The sequence below is a fragment of the Ambystoma mexicanum genome, chromosome 7p, assembly GCF_040938575.1.
Source record: "Ambystoma mexicanum isolate Mex_15411 chromosome 7p, UKY_AmexF1_1, whole genome shotgun sequence".
Lineage (NCBI taxonomy): Eukaryota > Metazoa > Chordata > Amphibia > Caudata > Ambystomatidae > Ambystoma > Ambystoma mexicanum.
In genome coordinates this window covers 80323113-80345352 of record NC_090939.1, presented here as the reverse complement: position 1 = coordinate 80345352, position 22240 = coordinate 80323113, and the positions used below count along the sequence as shown (strand labels likewise).

The following is a 22240-nucleotide window of genomic DNA, read 5'->3' as shown; positions in this document are numbered from 1 at the left end:
CAGGTTAGCAATTCCATTTGGGTAGGGCTTCTGTGTCTCTCCTGCTGCCCTGCATTCATTTTCTGTTGCCCCTCCACAAGCCTAGGATCCATAGGTCGGTAGTTGTCTGTCAAATTTCTTTTGTGCCAATAAAATCGCAGTCCAAGACCATTTAGTTCTTGATTCCATTCATCTGTGAAGAGGGGAGCCCAGATCCTACCCCCGCTCCCCCTCCCACCAGATACATGGGCCAGAAGAACCGGAGGAACCACGATCGCTTGTACCATTTCGGGCCGATTCCCTGTGCGCCCATAATAGACAAATACATCAAAAGGTATCCACTCAGCCAACCCAATAGCCCAGGAGCAGTACAAACATTACCCAGATTGACTGAAGAGTCTCTGGATGCTGTTAAGGAAACTTTCATTGACAGCCTCGACTAAAGCGCCCAGAAGACGTGCTCAATGTCATTAGAGATAACATGACATAGCAGCGTTGGACATGAAGCACATGTGCTATCCGCACAAATGGACACAATCACACACTCAAATACACGAACACAAGCTTACAGTTCTATAGTTAGAGGACAGATACATCTATATACTGTCCTTGCTTTTATTATTTTGCCATTAGCTTGACCGCAGCAACGCAGAAACAGCAAGAAGAGGTCCTATGAAAAAGCTTGCAGATGCTTCTATGCAAATAACCCCATGGAACTGTGGGAGCACCTAAAGGACCGGACAGATTCACAAACAACTAACCTGTGGCTACTATAGAATAGCACAAACAAGTTAGAAGGCATTCCATGGCTTAGGAAAATCACGGTAGGCCACAACCGCCTGAGTAAGGGATGAGCTGAATTCAGCACGAACAAGAGCGCAACTGTGTGGGACAGGGCCGGATGCCACGGCCACCAAGATACGAGTGACATTCCATTCCCTGAACTGCAGTTACACCAGCACAGTAGATGTGGATAATACTTCAGTAATTCTTCATAAAAATTGGACTAATTCAGAGCTGCTCGGAGCATGTGACCCAGCTGCGCTGATAATTAATCGAAACCAGCAGCTGGGAAAGAGTAACAGTCTCACGCCGCCAGACAGAAGCTGCAACAAAGTCGTTACAGAAGAAGCCAAGTATTTCATGATGAGAACAAGCACGCTCAGTCGTTGGTGGTACACACATTTTACAATGCAGCCAAATAGTTCTTATTACCTTGAAAAGGTACACCTCGAGCTGAGAGCCATTTTGGATCCCAGGCCTGGATAATGTCAGATCTAGCCAATCACAGTTCAGGACCCAATGGGCAAGAACCAATGACCAGACCCTCATACTGCAACATTGTAGAGTATTAGATAGTCGGGGAAGGGCCGGGCCAGGCCAGGTCAGGTCAGACACCTGTCATGGGAGAGCCAGAAAGCTAACAGATTATAGGGTCCGCTATAGGTGGACTACTACTCAATGCCCAATCCACTTGTCCAATAGGTTTTCTGTAGAGGGGCCCAGGTTGTGATGTCAGTGTGATGCAATCATGCTAGATAACGAGCCTGCGAGCCAGAGATCGCTGAGAAGTGCCTGGATTAATTCTTCTGTGTACCGTTCCCTGTTGGTTTTGGCTGTAATAAACCACAGTTTGAACTTACTCTCTGCCTGGGCCTGCGTTCCTTTTGGGAAGGGAAAGATTTGGGCCTTCCATGAGTTTGGGGTCCGCGAACAACTAGTAGCCCCTCGCCTACCTGGGAGTTTCATCTCAACAAGGTGGTAGAAGGAGTATGGTTGCCTGCACCAGCCTGGCACCAAGTCGACCCATTCACTGCTGAAACTGAGAAGCTGTGGGACACTCATGAGTATTTTGAGAAGAACAAGCAACACTTACCTGTTGAAAAGGCCATCGGGAGACGTTTGAAAATCATCCCGCCTGTAATCAGCGAGTTTCTAAGTAGACCAAGACAGGAAGGCGAGCACTTTGATGAGGGAGCCAGCAGCCGAGCAGAGCCAGTGCAGCACGGAACGAAAATATTGGCCTAGACTAACAGCAATTGTGGGAGCAAGGGAGGGTATTGAACGTTGTGGGATATCGCAGTGGGTATTGTTAAACACTTGTGAATTGTCTAGCAGTGTGTCAGTATTTGTTAGTGCAGTAATTCTGAGTAGGGACTGGAGCGGAGGTAGAAGTACCCTTTTCTGTGTTTAGGTCAAACTCGGACTTAGAGGGCTTGGATGACGAGAATTTATAAATAAAAGGTATTCCTGTGAATTGGGCGGTTTAGCTCGGGTCATAGATGGCATTCCCGTGAGGGTTAGCTGGAGCTATGATTGCGGAAGGTGAATCAACTGGGTAAGTCTCCTGGAGAGAGGCGTTTCACACGTTAGGCGATGCAACGTGTGCAGTTTGATCACAAGAGAATAGAGGTATACTCTGCTCTGGAGAGGCAGGAAGACAGCTGTGGGGTTGGAGTAACGGGTCATTGTTGTGTGTGCACAATCATCCATCTATCTTTGTTGTGGTTTTAGCTTGGTGATGTCACCCTTAGGGTTTTGCATATAGGACACAGAGTTCTGACGGCGAGGAGCTAGTGTTGACAACTTGGGATTGTGAACCAGTGGCAGTGCGCAGAAGGAGCATGCACAGGATTGTAATGGTGTCACAGAAGGGGCAGCGACCGTGAAGGAGGGGCTGTGTGCGGACCACGCCAGATAAGATGCAGAGCCAAAGAGGCTCGTAGAACTCTAACTCATGTTACAACATTCTAACTTTTACTCCCTGAACAGTGGATCATCAAAACCCTCAATTCGAGTTCAGGTAAATGAAGGGTTTAAAATGTATCTGGCAAATAGTGGGATAGTAACCCCCCCTTCAGCATTCATTTGTGTAAGACATTGCCACCTTAAAAAGAAAAGATTGTTAAGTACAGTATAGAGTGGTCCAAAAACAATGAAGGGAAATTAAAGCCATGGTCGCCTTGCAGCAGTTTCTCCAGGGACGTGAAGCAATCGCTACTGACGCACATACAGAGTACCTAATAAGGGGAAGAATTTGACTAAACGCATGGGCACATTCAAGTTTTGGCATATGTTCCAGGAGAGAGAGTGGAGGGTTGGGGGGTTAGAAATCCCTCTGCACCTCTCCCTGCCTCTACGAATGTAGTATCTGATGACAACGACGAGGAACAGGAGATGTACCCAATAAGAGAACTGAGAGCAGCACTGGGGTATTCAAATCAGACTTACAAACCACCACCATACACTAGAGAGGATAAGCCGAGGAGCACTGGACAGCTGCTCAGCGATGCAGGAGCAAGCTGCGAGTCCCAGCAGCGAACAAAAGCAGAATTAGAGGGCAGAGGCACCGACAAATGGATAGCGGCACAGGTACTCTTGAAACTCAAAGGGAAGACAACGGGAGAGGCAGAAGGGGCGACTAAGGAAATCGAGGACCTGGAGAGGGACCGCGAAATAAATGACTGGGCAGACATAATGGAGAAGGAGGAGGATAGGAGGGACAAGGCGAGGGAAGCAAGGTTAGACCATGGAGACAGAGGAAGAGAGGAGAAGACCAGGATCGCAGAAGGGAGGAGGAGAAGGAACTCATGGAAAAGGCACGCAAGGAGAGAATAGAAAAAGATCTCAGGCAAAGGAAGAGAGCGGAGAGGGAGATGAGAGAGAAGGGATATAGAAATGGAGAGGCGGAGGGAGATAGCAGAACAAGAAAAACCTAAGTTGGCAGAGAGGGAATAGAGGAAGTTGCAGTTGGATATGCTGGCGAAATAACAGGCGAGCGAGGAGCAGGAGGAGGGAGTAATAATGGTGGTAAAAACGCAGGTAACCTTAGACTGGGAGAGAAATAAATGTGAGGAAGAGAAACGAGCAGAGCAAGACAGCACAAATTAACGGGGCAAGAGCACAGCAGCGAACAGTGGAACAGGTATAGGGGCCTGCGCATGAGGTAGCACATACAATTTAGTAGACGTCAATCTTAGCATGATCCCCAATACGGATTTGACATAGAGAGGACTACATTTTGCAGATGACTTTTGTACTAACATGGACAGGGGCTCTGACAATGATAGTGAAAGGGGGGAGCGGAGCAGACACCACTCCGTGGGGACAGACAGAATATCATAGGGAAGTAGATCTCACGGACAGGGAGAAGGAGGGGCTGAGGCAGAAGAGTGATCCCAGTGAATGAACAACAGGTGCACCGCACATAACACCTATGTTAACAGACTTGGGGATCTCCCAGGGCGAAGGAGGGAGGAACAGCAATAGCTTGCTCAGGAGGGCGACTATCCAGAGCTTATGACAAAAACAAACAAGTTCCTCTACTAGAACTGGTGGATACATGCAGACATTGAGGATGAGAGAGGGCCCATTCAAATCAGGCAGTATCGAAGGACGCCAGAAGAAAGGGTAGTGTACTCACAGATGCCACTGCTAGAGAGGGGAGGGACGAGGCCTCAGTATGTGCCTTGGAAACTCACAGACAAGGAAAAAGTGAAGTGCAAATTGCCCTCATTGAGTGTGGGGGCTGGGAAATGGATCTATGAGATGATGACATATGGAAGAGGGTGGGGTTCCCATGGGTGACTAAACAGAACGCAGCACACGATGGGTCGCCATTTGCGAACTGCAGAGCCAGAGTTTGGCAAGCATTATGAACACAGTACCCAGACAAGTCAGACATCGGGGCAATAAAGTCACACAATGCTTAAGGATGAGGACCGTGTTTGATACATTCAGAAGATTCAAGAGCTTTGGCGTATAAATACAACTCACAATAATGCACCATTGGAGACTGTCAGGAGAAGGTGAAGCAAAAGGCAGATGAAAGAAAGGCGGATGAGGCCAAACTAGTACAACAAAAGTTATCAAAATATGCAATGGAAGGGGCGGTCATAACCAGCCACACCCCACAGGCACCAGCACCTCAGCCGCAGTATCAACAACGACGGCAATATGCAAAGCCCATGGGAGGAGGATACATGGGGTGGGGGTTTCAAGGGAGGGGAGGATTACAAAGAGGGTGTGGCTTCGGACCACAGTGTTAGGCAGAAACCTGTGCAGTTCCCTTAGGGAACACTGCAAAAGATTTAGGACTACAGGTGTTGGCAGTAAACCCACTTGGTAGCAGTCTGTACCACCCAGATTTACCTGGTAGCTGGGGCTGAGCAGTCAGACTTCCCTCAAGAAGAGTTAGGCAGTATGCAAAGTATACACAATAGGCACTCAGACACACCAATACAAGCAAACACTGACCAGAGCTTTGGTATCAAAGTATATAATTATTTATTTAAAAACACACTGTTTGAAACACTCCAGCACTCTTGTTGTAAAATATTCTAAACACAGTTACTATTGTAATATATACACCCCTTTTTCCTTATCCGATAAGTCACAGTAAAACACCACTTATTTTCATACAGAGGTGAGCGCTTTACTAGATGGCACTCCAATAAGATTGTGAGAAAGGGGGGGAAAAAGACAGAATATGGAAAGGTACACCACTCTAAGATTCAGGAACACTGTTAGCAAGACAGAAGAGCAAAAGTCACTGGTGAGCCAAAGTCCAAAGGCTGGGCCCACTCAGAGAGAGCAGAGCACAAATGCGCCCAACATCACACAGTTACACTAGGCTTAGAAAGTCTTGCAGAGGGTTAAAAAAAAAAAAAAGAGTTTAGAGAGGCTTAGTAAAGTTTAGCCAGGGTGTCCCAGGCTAACCCAGGTTCGAAAGCCAGGGGCTAAATCTACCCCATACAGTCGGTAGCAAGGGAAGCCAGGCGGGACGCGGTACCCTAAGTGGGAAGGATCCTCCAGCGGTGGCAGTTGTTCCTGGTAGTGGGTGCAAGTTGCGTCGTCGTCCAGGGGAAGAGAAGATACCCACTTGGAGGAAAGATGAAGGTCGTTGCACTACCAGGGAAGAAACCAGCCGTGGAGTTTTCCGGTTAAAGGTGGTACCTTGGTTTTGCGGTCGTAGTAAAACGTGGCATCCCGGTTGCCGGGGTGCTTGGCACGGGCAAGGCGGCCACGAGGTACATCGGGAAGGCGAAAAGACGGTGAAACTGGTTATCCCCACCAGTCAAAGGAAGAAGACTCTCCGGCGGGAGATCTCCTCTGTCGTTGGGAAAAGTGGTGAGGCAGTCCAGCAGGGCTCCACCGGTGGTGGTGTCGTGGCAGGTCGGCTCAGCTTCTCCCTCATCGGATTCTTAGGTCCTGTGGCGACCTCTGAAGTTCCAGTCCCCAAAGCCCTGCTTTTATGCAGCAAACCCCCATTCACTCAGCCTAGCTGTCACTCAAACATGCTAAGTGGTGAGCCGGCCGGCTCACCACTTGGGCCAATCAGGACGGAGTGCGACTTGAGTTGCCTAGGCAACTCAGTCCAGGGTGCCTAAATCTCCCTCCACCCCTCCTGAGTACCCCAGACAGAGTGGCACCACTTTGGAGGGCTTCTGTGGAGAAGCCCGCCAAAAAGTGGAACAAAGGGCTCAACTTGGGTTGGAGTCACAGAAGAGAACACAAACGCCATTTTAGAATCAAGTTTTGGCAAAAAATACCAACCGGAGAATTAATATTAATTAAATAAACCGGCGGTATGTTCGAGGCTACCGTAAATAATTAAATAAAGATAGTAGCCTAAAACAATGGGAAATCCCATAGGAAAATATTCGCGGTTGAATATAAAAAGTAGTATCCACTGCCACCAGCCAAAACTCGATCAGGGGGGACGGAGACGTGCCCCCTCGACTAACAGACCCTGGGGCAATTGAATTGCCCCAGCCAGTACGTCCACAATATGATGGTTTGTACTGGTTCTGTTCAGACTTTAAGACTAGTAAAGTCAATGGTGACTTTACATGCCCTGGGAGACAGTAGTCAGTCCCAGGGTATGGAGTCTATACTGGGGGGTCACTATGACACCCCTGTGTCACTGCACTGTGGGTGCTGTGTAACACACATCACACAAACACATGAAGCCCTATGGAGTAAACGACGCCATAGCCCATTAAACACATCTAGATTCAAAGAAACACACTCAAATCATGCCCAAGAGTGAGGGTAAAAGAGTCTCACTCTTGGCAGGAGAAAAAAATAAACCCCAAAAATCCAGCAAAGCTGCTGGGGGACTCACTAGGTTAGGAAATTCAGCCTAAACAGAGAATTCTCCCTAACACACAGGCACATCACAATCAAGGGGGTTTTCCAGGGGGATTTCGGGGATATGGGACACAGAACACAGGGGACTTTTCGGCGGGTTTTCAAGGACAGGGGAGAGCCAACACAGTGTTGGACCTGTGGGCAGCTAGGACATATTTAAAGAATCTGCCGATTTGGAGAAGCACGGCAGAATTGGGGGGTGAGCAGGTGGGGATCAGGGGCATCCGCAGCATCAATGGGAATAGGGAGATCACTATGCTCAGGGCCAGCAGCATCAAGGGCAGAAACAAGGCTCACATCAACAGATGCCACAAGCACAACCAAAAGCACCAACACCACCAAAGGTACAGACACAAGCACCACAAATGTCAGCGCCATTACCAAAGTACTTACAAGCATCGCAAATCGGAGGGAGCACATAACAGTTAGCACAAATACAGGAACGTAACACAACAGAGCCCATGGACACAATGGCGACAGTACCAGTTAGAAGACTGGGAGGGGTTACCATGGTGGGAAACAACCCCGTCACAGGGTACAGACTCATTATACCCCCAATAGGACAGCCCACAGACAAACTTGATGTGTCCCATCCTGTCGATCACACCCAATCCTGCGGAGGAACCACGCATAGGGGTGGCGATAGGTGACAAAACTTTTTCCTTTCTTGTTGACACTGGGGCGACTAGGTCATGCATCAGGGAAGGAACATTTAAGTTGTCAGGCGATGCCATGAACACTCAAGGATTCTCTGGTGCTCGAGAAGTGGTTCCTTTTACTGATAACATCTCATCTATAGGAGATCACAACTTATCACTACCTTTACTTTATTCTCAACAGACACCTGTAAACAATTTGGGACGTGACATCATGATCAGCCTAAACATGACCATTTCCTTCACAAAGACATAATATGCTCAACACCAGGCATACGCATTTCAATGTTAGACAGATTGTCCAGGCATATTGTGGGAGCCCAGTGCAGAGGGTGGTGCCAGTAGACCCCGAGAAGTTCCAATACAGGACAGCCTTTACATGGATGCCAGGCATCGCAGGGAAGGTGCGGCGAGTACCAATCGAGTACCCGTTCAGACCAGAAACCCCATTGGATGAGCTAGAAGGAACGATAGTGTCCATTAAGATTGAGGCAGTGTTGGCAAGAGTACTGGATTGCAGTACATGACACGGATGACACTAGGAGGGCATGGAGAGCTATAATTGCAGTTGTAGAAAGATGCAGGCTGACAACAGTGACAGATGAGGAACTCTTTGTGGAAGAGAGACTGGAAGTGGAAATGATGTTCGAAATGAGTGACACATTCTGGTTATAGATTAATTACAGGGAGCTACCACAGAGAATGGCGAAGGCACTGGATGCACTGCGCTCCTTCTTAGAGGAAGACATGGGCATGGTACCAGACAGCTTATGGACCACAAGTCCTTATGACGTAGGGTGCATAAAAAGCATAGGAGGAGTAAAGATCAAATTGAAACCAGGAGCAATTTTGCCCAGAGTGAAACAGTATACACTGACTAAGGAGGCAGATGAGGGAATTTATGAGACATTCAATTCCCTCATTGAGAGGCGCATTCTGGTACCATCTGAGTCTCCATGCAACACAGCAGTGTACCCTGTTCACAAGGCCGATGGGGGGACATGGTGTTTCTTTCTGGATTTAAGGCCTCTGAACCACATTGTAGAAGCAGAGTATCCCATAGCAGCTAATCCTGTGACAATCATGTGTGGCATTCCAGCAGAAGACACATGCTTCACAGTTATCAACTTAAAGAACGCATTCTTCTTTGTACCCTTACACCCAGATTCACAAGACTTGACCAGCTTTATGTACCGAAACCAGAAGTGGAAACACTTGTTTGCCACAAGGGTGCTGCAAGTCACCATCTATCTTTAACAGAGTGATCCAGATGGATCTGAGCAACATACAGACAGAGCGCACGGTCTTGCAGTACGTTGATGACATTTTGATCTGCAGTGTGACAGAAGACTAATGCAGGAGGGACTCAGTACATATGTTGATAGTGCTAGCTGACAAGGGGTACAAGGTGGACAAGGCCAAATTGCAGTATTGCCAGAAGGAGGTGCTCTACATCGGACAGATGATATCTAAATATGGCAGGCACAATGCCCCAAAGAGAGCAGAAAGGATATTTGCCACACCACAGCCCAAAACACTGAGGGAAATTCAACGATTCTTGGGGTAATGAAATTATTGCAGGGCGTGGATCTTTGACTACAGGACCTACACCAGGCCACTCCTGACTGCGCTAAAAGAGGCTCAATGGGGAACAAAGACATTGACATGAACCACAGAGATGACGGACACTTTTGAGGACTTGAAGTTGGCCATAAGTAGCACTCCAATGTTAGGGACGCCAGACTATAAAAAAGGAATTTTTCCTGTTTTCCCATACGGACGGTGTAGTGATGAAGGTGGTGCTGACTCCGAAAATAAGCATGGACCATAAACCAATTGCTTACTACAGTGGGCAGCTCGACCAAGTGATGAGAGGACATTACCCGTGCAAACAATCCTTGGCAGCTGCAGCCTTCGCAGTAGAAAAGTCATCAGCAGTGAGAATGCGATGTACCACCACACTTTAGGTGTAGCACGCCCTGTTTGCGGTACTGTATAAACCAAAGAGCACACTAAACACAAAGAGCATCAGGATATGAGGTCCTACTATCAAATGTGGCAGTGTAGATAGTAACATGCAAGACAGTAAATCCAGCAACATTCTTGGCAGACATCCTTCACAGCCAGGGGACTGGGCTCATGATTGCACAAAGAACATAGAGCAGTTCACTGAGACACGCAAGGTAGAAGAAGATGCACATGAGGGGGGAGAAGTGCTTTACATTGATGGTTCATCGACTATTGACCAAACTGATGGGATCAGAAGGACTGGAACTGCCTGATCATTGTGCCTGCCTCCTCTTGGTCCGGCGTGCCCTGCATGGCGCGATTAGCGTGAAACCCACTTGGGTACATTTATAATTGCTTTGTGTGCTTTATGCTGCCTCCATGCTTTGAGGCCCTCAAAGATGGCCGTCGTTTTTCTTGCACTGCCTGCATTCTGTTGTCCTGTTGTGGGCCAGCCCCTGCCCCCCTCTCATTGGCTGCCATGGCCCCTTTAGCCATTGGCTGAAGCCGGGAGGCGGAAGCCGGCCACCCACCTAAGGCCCACAACTAAGGCCCTGTCTGCCCCTGTGCCCCCCCGTGAGTGTCTGTGTGCCCCTATGCCCCCCGTGAGTGTTTTTTTCCCCCCCCCTGCCTTGCTCCCCCCTTTTTTTGTTCTGTGTACCCCCTTACCTGCCTTCTACCCCTTTCCCCCTCCATTATTCCCTCCTCTTCTACTATCTTCCTACTCCCCTTCCTACTTATTTCTCCCTCCTCTCAACCTTCTCCCTCCTCTCAACCTTCCCCCTCCTAGCACTTACTCCTATCATCTGTTCCCTTGACTTGATAGCAGCTTGTCTGTCTCCCCTCCTCCCCCCTTGTTCTTCTCCCTCATCCCCCCACCCCTGCTTTTTAAATTTGTCACTGAAAAATGTGCTCAGTAGCGTGCCTTGTTCATCTCCTTCTCCCTACACATATCCCCCGTCCCTCCCCCCCAACCCCTCCTCTTGTATACCTCCAACACTACATCAGTGGTCGTCAGACATAGTAATGTTACTGCTTGCTTTGTTCTTCATTTACATTTCCTCTTGCCTTACTTGTTCTATGCACTTGCACTATCAGAAATGTCGACAGGCCTATTACGATAGTTATTTTTCACATTCTGTATTGTTTCAAGGACTTTAACTGAATGTAACTTTATTTTCCTATGTTCCCTCCCTCCCAGAAGCGCTTTGAAACACATTGTTTATTTATATAGCACCTATACACAATCAATAGTGAGAATGAAAGAGGACTGGACAAGTGAGGTGGTTGCGAGTGCACGGTTACCATCTCATTACTCCGCACAAGCAGCAGAACTAGTGGCTCGCATTCTGGCGCTAGAACACAGCGTAGACAAAAGGGTGACGGTATATTCGGACAGCACGTACGTCACAACAGTGCATTCAGGATTGGTGCGGTGGCTCAGGAGGGGGTACAGAAGAGCAGACGGGACCCCAGTACAGCACGCGCTCTTGCTAGGCAAACTGATCGAAGTAATTACATATCCGAGGGAACTATCACTAGTGAAATGCCAAGCTCACACAAGGGGAGAAGATGCTATCTCAAAGGGAAACGAAGGAGCAGAATATGAGGCAAAATGCGCAGCATATTTTGGGGAACTGTAGGAGACCCAAAGTCTCATGAGGGGTAAGGAATATGGTAATAAGGGATGGCTACAACCGTCAACCAGAAACTCAGATTATGGAATTGCAGGGAGCTGCACCACCAGAGTAGAGGGAGCTCTGGGTGAAGAGGGGATGCTCCATGTCCCCAACAGATGCTTTATGGCGACAGATCAACACAGGGAAAGTAGTCATGCCAGTAGCCTTATTGAAAACCGCACTGGCACAGATGCATTATCCAACATGCACAGAGAAGGAAGTCATTGCCGCACGTATTGGAGAAACGTGGTTTTGCCCAAATTTGAATGAACATGTGATCAATTTTATTAGCAACTGCTTGACTTGTCAGTAGTTTACAGCAGGGCATACCTTGAAAGTTGTGAGAGGAGCCATACCAAGATATGAAGGCCCATTGCTGCATCTCTATGTGGATTACGTGGACATGATCCAAGTGTGTCAAGGATACTGCTACATGATACTAGTTGTCTGCCCATTTTCAAAGTGGAGAGAGGCCGGACCCTGTTCACATGCCGACGCCCTCAGGGCAGCAACATTTCTAGTCCGAGAACTGTTCCCAAGATGGAGTATGTTTGAGGTCCTGCGGTCTGACCATGGCCCTCACTTCGCCAATTAACTGTTCCACCACATTACTACCCTGCTAGGCATCAAACAATAATTAGCCTGTGCATACCACACACAAGCAAATGGGATGTGTGAACACCTCAACGGCCTCCTGAAGGAGTGCATTGCCAGAACTCAGCAGCACACCAACTGGCTTCACTGCTTACCATTTGCACTTTGCGCAACAAGCCAGGGTCCGACCACCATTTAACGCCCCACGAGGTGGTGACAGGACAACAAATGCATCTTCTCCTGGCTCCTCCCACTAGAGCACTGAAGGATTGTGAGAAGAGTGCAGAGATATTGGGTCAAGAAATGTTCAAATACATACATACATTCCCTGGTTTCTAGTGCCTTTCTAATCTCTCGCCAGATCCAGAGGACCCAGGGAAGGCCTGACGACAACGAGCCACCAGAATCCGATGACACACAGCAAAGAACTAGTGCAAGTAGGAGACCTAGTTCTACTGAAAAACTTTATTCGGCGCTGCAATGCGCCTAGGTTCACGGGACCTCATAGTAGAGGCCGTGACGGACAGTACAGTTAGGCTAGTGGTGAAATCTGTATGGAACCACATCCAGGACGTCAAGCCATACAAAGCTGTGTCCTCACCTGGACACAAAGCAACAGCACTCGACAGGGCCAATGTTGAAGATCTTGAACTACAAGGGCATGCAAATCTTAGTTAGACAAACCTGGCCATCCTAGGGTCAGACTATCCCAAGCAGCTGAAGTACCGACTGGAGTGCTTGTGTGCATTAACAGCTGAAACACAGTGTGTTCTCTCCCTCTCTCTTTCCTCCGCACACGTAGGTTGTGAAGTAGCAACTGGAATATCTGTACACATGGCAGCTGAAACACTGTTCTCCCTTTTCTCGCACATGCAGGTTGACGTGAATGTTGTTAGAACTGTGTAAAGGGTTATCCTGATGCTACCTCCCATTGACCACCCAGAAGCCTTTTTCAACCAGTTTGTACACTATATCCAAAGACCCAGACGATTTAGGGCTCGATCCCTGCAGTATATTTCCTTGTATTCATACGGTATTTGGCCCAAGCGTACCCAGAACCTGAACAGAGTGCCTACCCAGTCTTACCCACATTAAGAGATTCCTCAATAAGGGCAGTTTGGGATGAGGTCTTTGCTTTTGCCCTTAGTGACCTTTTAGTTCACGGAGCTTGAGGGTACTTATCACTACTAATACAGTAACGCCTTTCTTGCTATTGTCAGGCGGGCAACTCTATCATCAAGCTGCAGAAATCAAGCAGCGTAAGTTGTTATGGCCGAAATAATAAAGAATATTGTTATTGTAGTGTGTCTTAATTACTAGTGGGATAATGGGGGTTGTTCTATGGCGATTGTCTAATAAGGAGCACTACTGCTGTACCCTCTACTAACGCTACCCCAACTGAGCAGGAGGAACTACCATGTCTGGTGGAAGAGAAGACACTGCTGAGAAGGTAATAAGAGGTAAGAGCAGTGTTGATGCAGACATGAGGGAGTTTGTTTCTCACAGACGCAGCACAAGTATCCAACAAGTGGTACAAACTCATGTCCAAAGTAGGTAGGGTCAGCACCAGGGAGAGCGGTTATGTCGGCTCCTTAATCCCCTACGCCATGAGTGCAACTCGGACGTTCATCACAACTGAAATACCTGCAACAAAAGCACAGTGCTTGATGTACCTCGCGATCGTCCAAACGCGAGGCCGATTTCAAGGGAAACGGCACCCTTGAGATGGATGTCCAGAGGGACCTTCCCACACGAAGATAACTACATAAAGACATTGTACATGATGAACAACTACTAGCAGTTAGACCAATGATTGCAGTACATAACTGAAGGGCCAGGGAAAGGATGGAAAAAGACTATCACACTGAAGGAATTACCACGTCCATGGACAAGAGTGATGGAGATAGGGGAAGGCCCTGGATGTAGGGAGAGACCACAGATATTGGTCTATGGACTTGTATACACCAACGATGGCTGGGAACATAGAATGGTGGGAAGGAAGGCACTGACCTTAGCTAAGTCGGTAGTAAGCAAGGTGTAAGAATAGGATGACAAGTGCCTGAAGGAATGGGACAGGAGTGCAAAGTTACAGATATGGGCGGAGAAAGAAGCTGGACCGATGCCAATAATTCCTCTGAAGACACCAGCTCTGTGTAACCAGCACAATGGCAATGAGGACGTTGGTGAGAACGTAGACTGCAAAACGATTGAGAATATCCTGGCAATGGGAGCAGCAACTGCAGTGCTGATGGATCACTATTGGGCATTCAGGTCTAAAGCGTATGAGAAACTGTCACCTAACTGGGGTGGGATATTGCTACATATCAACATGCTTTCGTTGGTGGTACCCAAGAAAGACATGAAGCTTGATGACTTTCCAAAGATGGAAAACAACCGAAGGAAGAAGAGGTCAGTGAAGATAGCACCAACAACCCAGACGAAGGAAGAAGAGAAACAAACAGATCTGAGCAGGGTGAAGAGAGAGGGATAAATTACTTCTCAGGCAAATCAGAAGCAGCATTGGACAAAGCACCAGCAGAGCACAGGCTGTTCAGTAGAACACAGAAGTTCTTCGCCTCACTAATACCAGGAATGTAGACGTATACAAATGCCAAATGGCTGCAAATCACTAGTTGGGAGCTGATGGTAACCATCAATTCGACAGTGAATGGTTCAACGCCATAAAGGAAGATCTCAGAGCAATAAGGTTGGGGCACTCCAGAATAGAAACGTTCTGGATCTCCTCACAGCAATGGAAGGATGAATTAGCGCAAAGATCAGGAGTTCATGTTGCACATTCACACCACCTAACAACGAAGATAATGGCTCTCTCTCAGACGTAGTTGCACAGTTGGCACAAATGCATGCGAAGATCGAAGATGAAGCACGTGGGACAAGGAAAGACAAGAGTTGGCTGGCATACCTTTGGTCGTGGATGCCTTCATGGCCGTCAGACGGGCTAAAAGTGATAACTGGAGCACTCGTGCTTGGAACCGCATCCCTATGTGGGGTCAAGATATGCATTGCAAGGTGCAAAAAGACGGCAGAAGAAGCAATTGGAATGCAAATACTGATGTACGTGAACATCGGAGGAGCGACAGATGACATTGTAAGAGAAAGACAGACAGACAAAGGATTGCGCAATGCAAATTATTTCCGTCAGGAACAAAAGTGGACAACCCCGAGAAGCGAGAGCCTATTTAAGGGAAGTGGTTCTGGTGCAACCCAGAAGGAGTATGGTGTAACCCAGAAGGAGTATGGTGTTACATGTACTGGTCCTTCGATGATCACACAAACTATTATGGACACCTCGGAGGAGTAACAAAGATCTGGCGGCCCGAGAAAAAAATTGGACCTTTTGAAATGTGGTCGACAAGTAGACCAGTGGGGGGACTGAAGGTGGGAGCCCAGATCCTACCCCTGCTCGCCCTCCCACCAGACACATGGGCCGGAAGAAGGACCAGAGGAACCACGATCTGTCATACCATTTCGGACAGATTCCCAGTGCGCCCATAATAGACAAATATCTCGAAAGGTATCCACTCAGACAACCCTATTGCCCAGGAGCAATACAAACAAGTCTCTGGATGCCGATAAGGACACTTCCATTGACAGGCTCAACTAAAGAGCCCAGAAGACATGCTCGATGTCATTAGAGACACCATGACATGGCAGCGTTAGACATGAAGCACACGTGCTATCTGTACATCGGGACACAATCACACACTTGAATACTTGATCACGAGCGTACAGTTCTATCGTTAGAGGACAGATACATCTACATACTGTGATTGCTTTTATTATTTTGCCATTAGCCTGACTGTAGAAACGCAGAAACAGCAAGAAGCAAGAGGTCCTATGCAAAAGCTTGCAGATGCTTATATGCAACCCCATGGAACTGCGGGAGCATGTAAAGGACCTGACACAGCCATAAACAACTAACCTGTGGATACTATAGAATAGCACAACCAAGTTAGAAGGCATTCCATGGCTTAGGAAAATTACGGTAGGCCACAACCGCCTCAGTAAGGGCTGAGAAGGGGCAGGAGAAGGCAAACATTTTAAAATTGTGCAGGCAAGGGGTGTCCAGTAGGCAGTGAGCCACCCGGGGGGAGAAGGCTGCGCCTTGGGTTACTCCACAAGGACACATGGGAGTGTTTTGATGAGAACATACCCAATTTATCTTGTAAAGTTGTTTTGTCAAAGAATAAGGGCCACCCAGCTTAAGGTCTGACCTCCCAACCAATAGTGTGATGTAGCCTTTTGAGGAGCATAGTGTGGTCTACCATACCTTAGTGCACCAACATGTTTACAGAACAAGGATGTAGGCGGGTGTTTGCCAATGGTCTTCCGGAGGTCTTTACGGATATTGGTCAGGGTTGGCCTATGCTATACAGTTAGTGTGCATGCCAATATTCACCATACAGGGTGCAATAAGATGGCCAGTTCTCTTGGGGGCACTTAAAAATTACATGGGGTTAAGCTGCTGTTTCCTGCGTCCAATACGAAGGTTAAACCTGTATCCTCAGAGGAAGGTGTCTAGTGTTAGGCTGCACTGGCACTGTAAGGAAACCCTCTATTTAGGCCACAGGAGCACCTTGGGAAGCTTACCTGCATTTGGCAATACTGACATCTCAGTTTCATCAGTGACACTGATCACTTCATACTTTGAAAGGTATTGTGTGAAGGTGGTCTATTAAAATAAAATGTTTGCCAAGAGCACAGGCTGAAATAACAACTTACACTCTGCTTCTGTGCAACAAAAGTTTCAAGCTCTGATGGATTCTGAACTAGAACGAGGTGGCCACCATTGGGATGAATCCTTGGAAGTCTTAGAAGGAACTACCTTCTGTATGGCAGGAATCCGTTGTCTGAATAGTAACATGACATGTCCATGTTCAAGAGCAACCACTGGCCAGGGTTATTTGCAGTGAGCTACGGAACAATGTTCCTCCATGTTGATAGTAAATTGTCCGAGTTAGATATTAGGCCCTTAGATAATGGTAACCTCCCTTGATGATACAGGAGAACTTTGCTCTCTCTCTCTCTCTCTCCAACAACAAAGGCAAAACAGTGAATAATGGTTGAAAACGATCCCAGTATTTGGTTCTGGCGATCGCACAGGCTGATGGTATCTGAGCCATGTACAGTATGACAAATATGTGAAAACGGAGCCCACTGCCCCGACACAAGTATACACAAATCATCTTCTAACATGGGACACCGCTGCCTGCAGGATAAGGGGTGCTTGTTGGAGGTTACAAAAGAGGGGGGGGAAGAAGTGAAGAACAAAAAAAAATACAGACTTACACCCCAAAGTGATCATGATCAACATTCTCTAAATAAATTGTTGAGCACCAAACTGGGGTCTCCTCTGGCATCATTAATACAATACGGTGGTAACAAAGCAGTTTGGATGCCAGGTCCAAGAAGGGGTTGGGAATGTTAATTATATTATTTTGGCACATTGAACAGATGTTTTCTCTGGCTGTGGGGACATCTCGGAAGAGACTGGAGATGTGGGACTCTTGTGTGCCAGAGACACACGTGGAGGCGAACATTAACATAATCAATGTTCCTTGCCTTTTGTCACATTGCACATGGGAACAAATAACGCATTTTTCTTAGTGCTTACATGCATAATAGCAAATTTTAGAAAACCTTCGAAGAAGAAAACCAAACATAACTAAAATGTATATATTGGCTATAGTTCCCGCCTCCAAACAACGGAGCAGCTACTTCATGCATGGCAACATTCCCATCAGTTTCTGTAAACAACTTTTGCTGTGTTTCCGTTTTTTTTAAAGATGGCAGCTACCCTGCCAACTCACAATGCCAGTGCCAATCATACTTACCTTTTGCTCCATCTTTGTCCTCCTTCAAGATCTGGATGAATTCGTTCTTGAGCAACCACTCCACACATGCTTCAATGGCTCCACCTTTCACAGCACCCTGGACATTCTCCTCATGGTGCTCATGCTCCAAACTCTTAGCCAGAAGGGTGCACGAGGCATACATCCGCACATCATCTGGAGTGCTGGCTACTCCACCAACAATGATCTGTTCAAAGCAAAGTCTGCATCATAAAAGCGGACACAAAGAAAGCATGCAAGACTGGTAGGATTCATTTCAAGATGATCCACATTCACACCCAACCCACTGCTGTGAAAGCTCCATAATTGATTTAACCACTTGCAAGCACACTGTGTCCAAAGAAAGAAGAGTATCTAGGGTGCAACAGCCAGTATTGCTCACCCCTCTAAGAACCTTTGTGGTGGGTCATGTGAAAGACCCTCTTACTTTCAATCTTAAGCTGCACACTAAAGCAGAGAAAGAAAGTAGGTTGGCAGAAAGAAGCAAACCGCTTTTGTAAATTCCTGAAAAAAGCAGGATTAATTTAGATCATTACATAAAAAAAGGGTACACCTTAACCTTAAAAAAAAAAGAAAATCCTGTGTAAAGGAGAGGACTCTAACAACTCCATTTGCAGCGTTTCCCTATCACCAAACACTTGCACAAACCACTTCACCAAGCATAACCAAAGCAATAAAGTAACTCTATAATTAAAGAGCACTTAAATCCTCGAATTTAGGAGCATAACGGAGGAAGTTTTAGCCAATATTATGACCTACATGAGGCCCACCACCTGTGTAGGAGAAGCTCTTCCGTCCAAAATCCTTTTGAATAATAAAACACTGTTCCTCCCTTTTCTCACCTGCTTTATCGATGCCAGTCTTAGGGATGTTTGTCTTCCCGAGGCATTGAAGAAGGTATCGGTCACCACTTTATTTAAAAAATCCAGTCTAGATCCAAAAGATTACTCAAACTTTAGGCCCATCTCCAATGCCCCGTTTTCGCTAAGAATTTTGGACAAGGGGGCCACACTGCAGTTTTTAGAGTTTTTGGAAAATTCGGGAGCTCTTCACTTTAGACAATCGGATTTTTGGACTATCCACAGCACAGAGATTGCCTTGGCTAAACATGAAATCGGAGATGCTCCAGGTCATGCACCAAGGCAAAGTCGGGCTGCTGATGTTGTTGGACTTATAAGCAGCCTTTGACCTTGTCAACCATGACAAACTACTGAATAGGTTGATGATCTTAGGGGGTGTGTCAGGTAGCGACTTGGCCTGGATCAAGTCCTTCTTGATGGGTCGCATGTCTAAAATTGCTTGGGCAAATGCATGGTCATCCAAGGTACTTTTGAAATGGTGCGTACCCCAGGGCGCATGCATGTCTCCCTCCCTCTTTAATGTATACTGACGCCCTTTGTGTGATCTCTTGGATGGGCTGGGTGTCCTTGTCACTAATTACGCTGAAGACACCTAGCTCGTGTTTGAATTAAGCAGCAACTACACAGAGGACTCTGATCTAATAAATATTGTTTATGTTTCCATCCAACAATGGATGGCTAACAATGGTATGTGTTTAAACGCCAAGAAAACCAAGATGATGCTTTTCGGCTCACTGCAGGCAAGATCTAAGCTGGATCGACAATATGCCTCTTTCTGTGTGGAAGTCCATGCTATGGACACTGTGGATAGGGTTAGGACATTGGGAGTAATTTTCTAACCTTCCTTGAACATTAATGCCAATACTGAGAGCGTGGCAAATGAGGCACAGTATATACTACGACTCCTCAGGTTAGTCAAGCACTATGTTTCAGAGGCTAATTGTGCTACCTTGGTACGCACCCTCGTGATGCCCCAGGTAGACTATTGTAACGTCCTCATGTTGGGGGCCAGCAATAGGCTTAGACGACTTTAGGTCTTGCAAAATGATGCAGTACGCATTATCAAGAGCATAGCCAGACAAGCCAATATCCTCTCACAAGAGGAATCTTCACTGGCTTCCAGTCAAAGCTTGTATCCATTTCAAGGCGCCAACAATAGTGCACAAATGTATGTATGGTCAAGCCCCAAGCTAACTTAAAGAATATGTCAAAATCGAACACACGATCAGGCTCACTAGATTTAGTGATGGAATTCTACTCTTTGCTCCAAGGAGCAAGCAGGTTAGAGGGTTGGATAGGTCTTTCATTTCTCAGGTTGCTCCCTTATAGAACAAGCTTCCTAAAATCTTACATGCTGAAACAAATCTTTTGAAGTTTAGGAAGGGAGTGAAAACTTTTGTCTTTGTATAATCCCCTCTGCTCCTGCATTCAGTTTGATGTCTTACATCTGCTCATTGTTTTGCGCCCAACAGACTGCACCCTGGGGTAGCCATTTCTAGGACTTTGCTCCACTCCTGCCGATCTCTCACATGTAAACCTCGGCAAGACTTCTGATCTCTGGTTCCCTCACCTCTCCATCCTGCGGAGAGACCTATTTGAGTCAACATTTCTACCTCACTCTCGCCATGTTCTTTCTTTATGCCGCCTTCCTTCATTTCCTGTGGGAAACCAGCAGTTTTCATAAGCGCAGTAGTTAAGTGAGAGTCAACATGTCAGAAAAGATACAACATGGGTTGTAAAATTCCACCTTTGTGTGGTTCAGTAGTGCCACTCAGTTTGAATTCTGCATAAGATCGGAGGCAGCCACATTTTATATATTAACGATAACAGCATGGTGGCTTGGTAGCCATGGAGTAGGGCTGCTCTTCCCGTGAGCTCCCACACATCCGAAGTTGATCCTGCAGCGTACGATAAATAAAGAAGAAGAAATGAGGAATAAAAAAAAAACACTGCCGCCAGAGAATATGGGGCGTGTACTGCAAATCCTGTGGTGCGAAACGGAGGGTTAAATCTGGAGTTATGAACTTATAACGAATACCATACGAGCCCGAGAAGTCCACAACAAAATGGTGGATGTCCAGAGAAAGGACTGCATCGGAGTGCTGGGCTGGACAGAGAGCCTAGTGCCTGCGAATCACCGGTAACAACAAATGCTGACGGGATAGACCTCTTGTGCCTGGAACGAAGATACATTGTGCACCGTCGAGATACTTTGTTTCACGCGGTGCGCAAGGCTCCTGTGAAACGGAGCGAGAAATTGACTATGGGGCTAGCAGCGAGCTGCGTCGGTGAGGCGGGTGACGAAAGTTGAGTGTGTCAGCACGGCCATAAGAAACGCAAAGAAAACGGGGCTCCGAGAGCCGACACAGTTAAAATGCCAGGAGGACTGTAGCGATAGCGCCTGCGGCAGAAGGGTAAGCCCCCTTGCACAGGCTGTAGACGAAACGCTCACTGTGAGCACTGCAGAGTAATCCAAACAGTGGCAAAAGGAGATTTTATAGACACGGGCAACAACCCTGCTCATGAGGGGGCTCGGAGTCAAAACTGTATGTGGGGGGTCACAACCCCAGGGAAGCGCATGACAAATAGGAGGCTGTTCAAGAGGTACCCGATGAAAATGGATGCCTGCAGGCATCACTACATATGCAAAAGAGGTGCACATGGTAAAAAGTGAGCTGCCTGCCACAGTCCAGGGCTCGCAGGCAACAAGAGGGTCTGTGAGCCGAGAAAGGACAGGACACGGCGATTGGCGCTGGGCACTGGAGGAGAGAGAGTTGTAGTGGAGGGACCCCCCACCCCCACTGAACCAGATCCCTCGAAGATCCGGGCACACACAGCAGAACAGCACCATAGAGGCCAAGTCCGGAGCCTGGGCAATTACAGCAGAAGGTACAACTAAGACCTGGGGGGCCGCAGTCAACTGCCTACGCTGGAAATATATGAAGTAAAAAGACAGATGACCAGACACAGAAGCCAGACCAAACCACACCGCCGCAATACACGACGACGCTACTGAAGGCGCACTGGAGAGGCACATAAGAGGCTTGGCAACAAATTGAAGGTAACTAGCCGAAGGTCAACAGGGATCTTACATTGGGCCCCCGCAAAAGAGAACATAAGCCAATGGGCCAGCACAAGTGAGAAATAGACCATCACGCGCAGGTTTGGCCCCCCTCTCCCCAGTAAAGGAATAGAACAAGCAACGCCCAAGTGACTGCTCCACTGGAATCTCCAAACACTAGGTGCAGGAGGACGGGGGCCTAGCAAAGGGGAAGCACTGCAGTACGGGCACAAGACTCTGGGCGGCAAGAAACCAATTGGCGGGCAATAGAGATAATGGCGCTAAAGGGCGGCAAGGCCAAAGTAAAGCAACCAACGATGGACATTTTTACAAAATCGCTGCAAACCCCGAACACAGCAACACAAGTCAAAACTGTCCC

General features: G+C 47.5%; 1 protein-coding gene across 1 annotated transcript in view; it reads right to left on the bottom strand.

Annotated features, from left to right (window-relative positions):
- POLQ (DNA polymerase theta) overlaps window positions 1–22240 on the bottom strand; it is a 1553125-nt gene that overhangs the window by 993896 nt on the left and 536989 nt on the right. The window contains exon 12 of the mRNA XM_069635828.1: window positions 17923–18127. Coding sequence (XP_069491929.1) covers window positions 17923–18127 — 205 coding nt within the window. The remainder of the gene's footprint in view (window positions 1–17922; window positions 18128–22240) is intronic.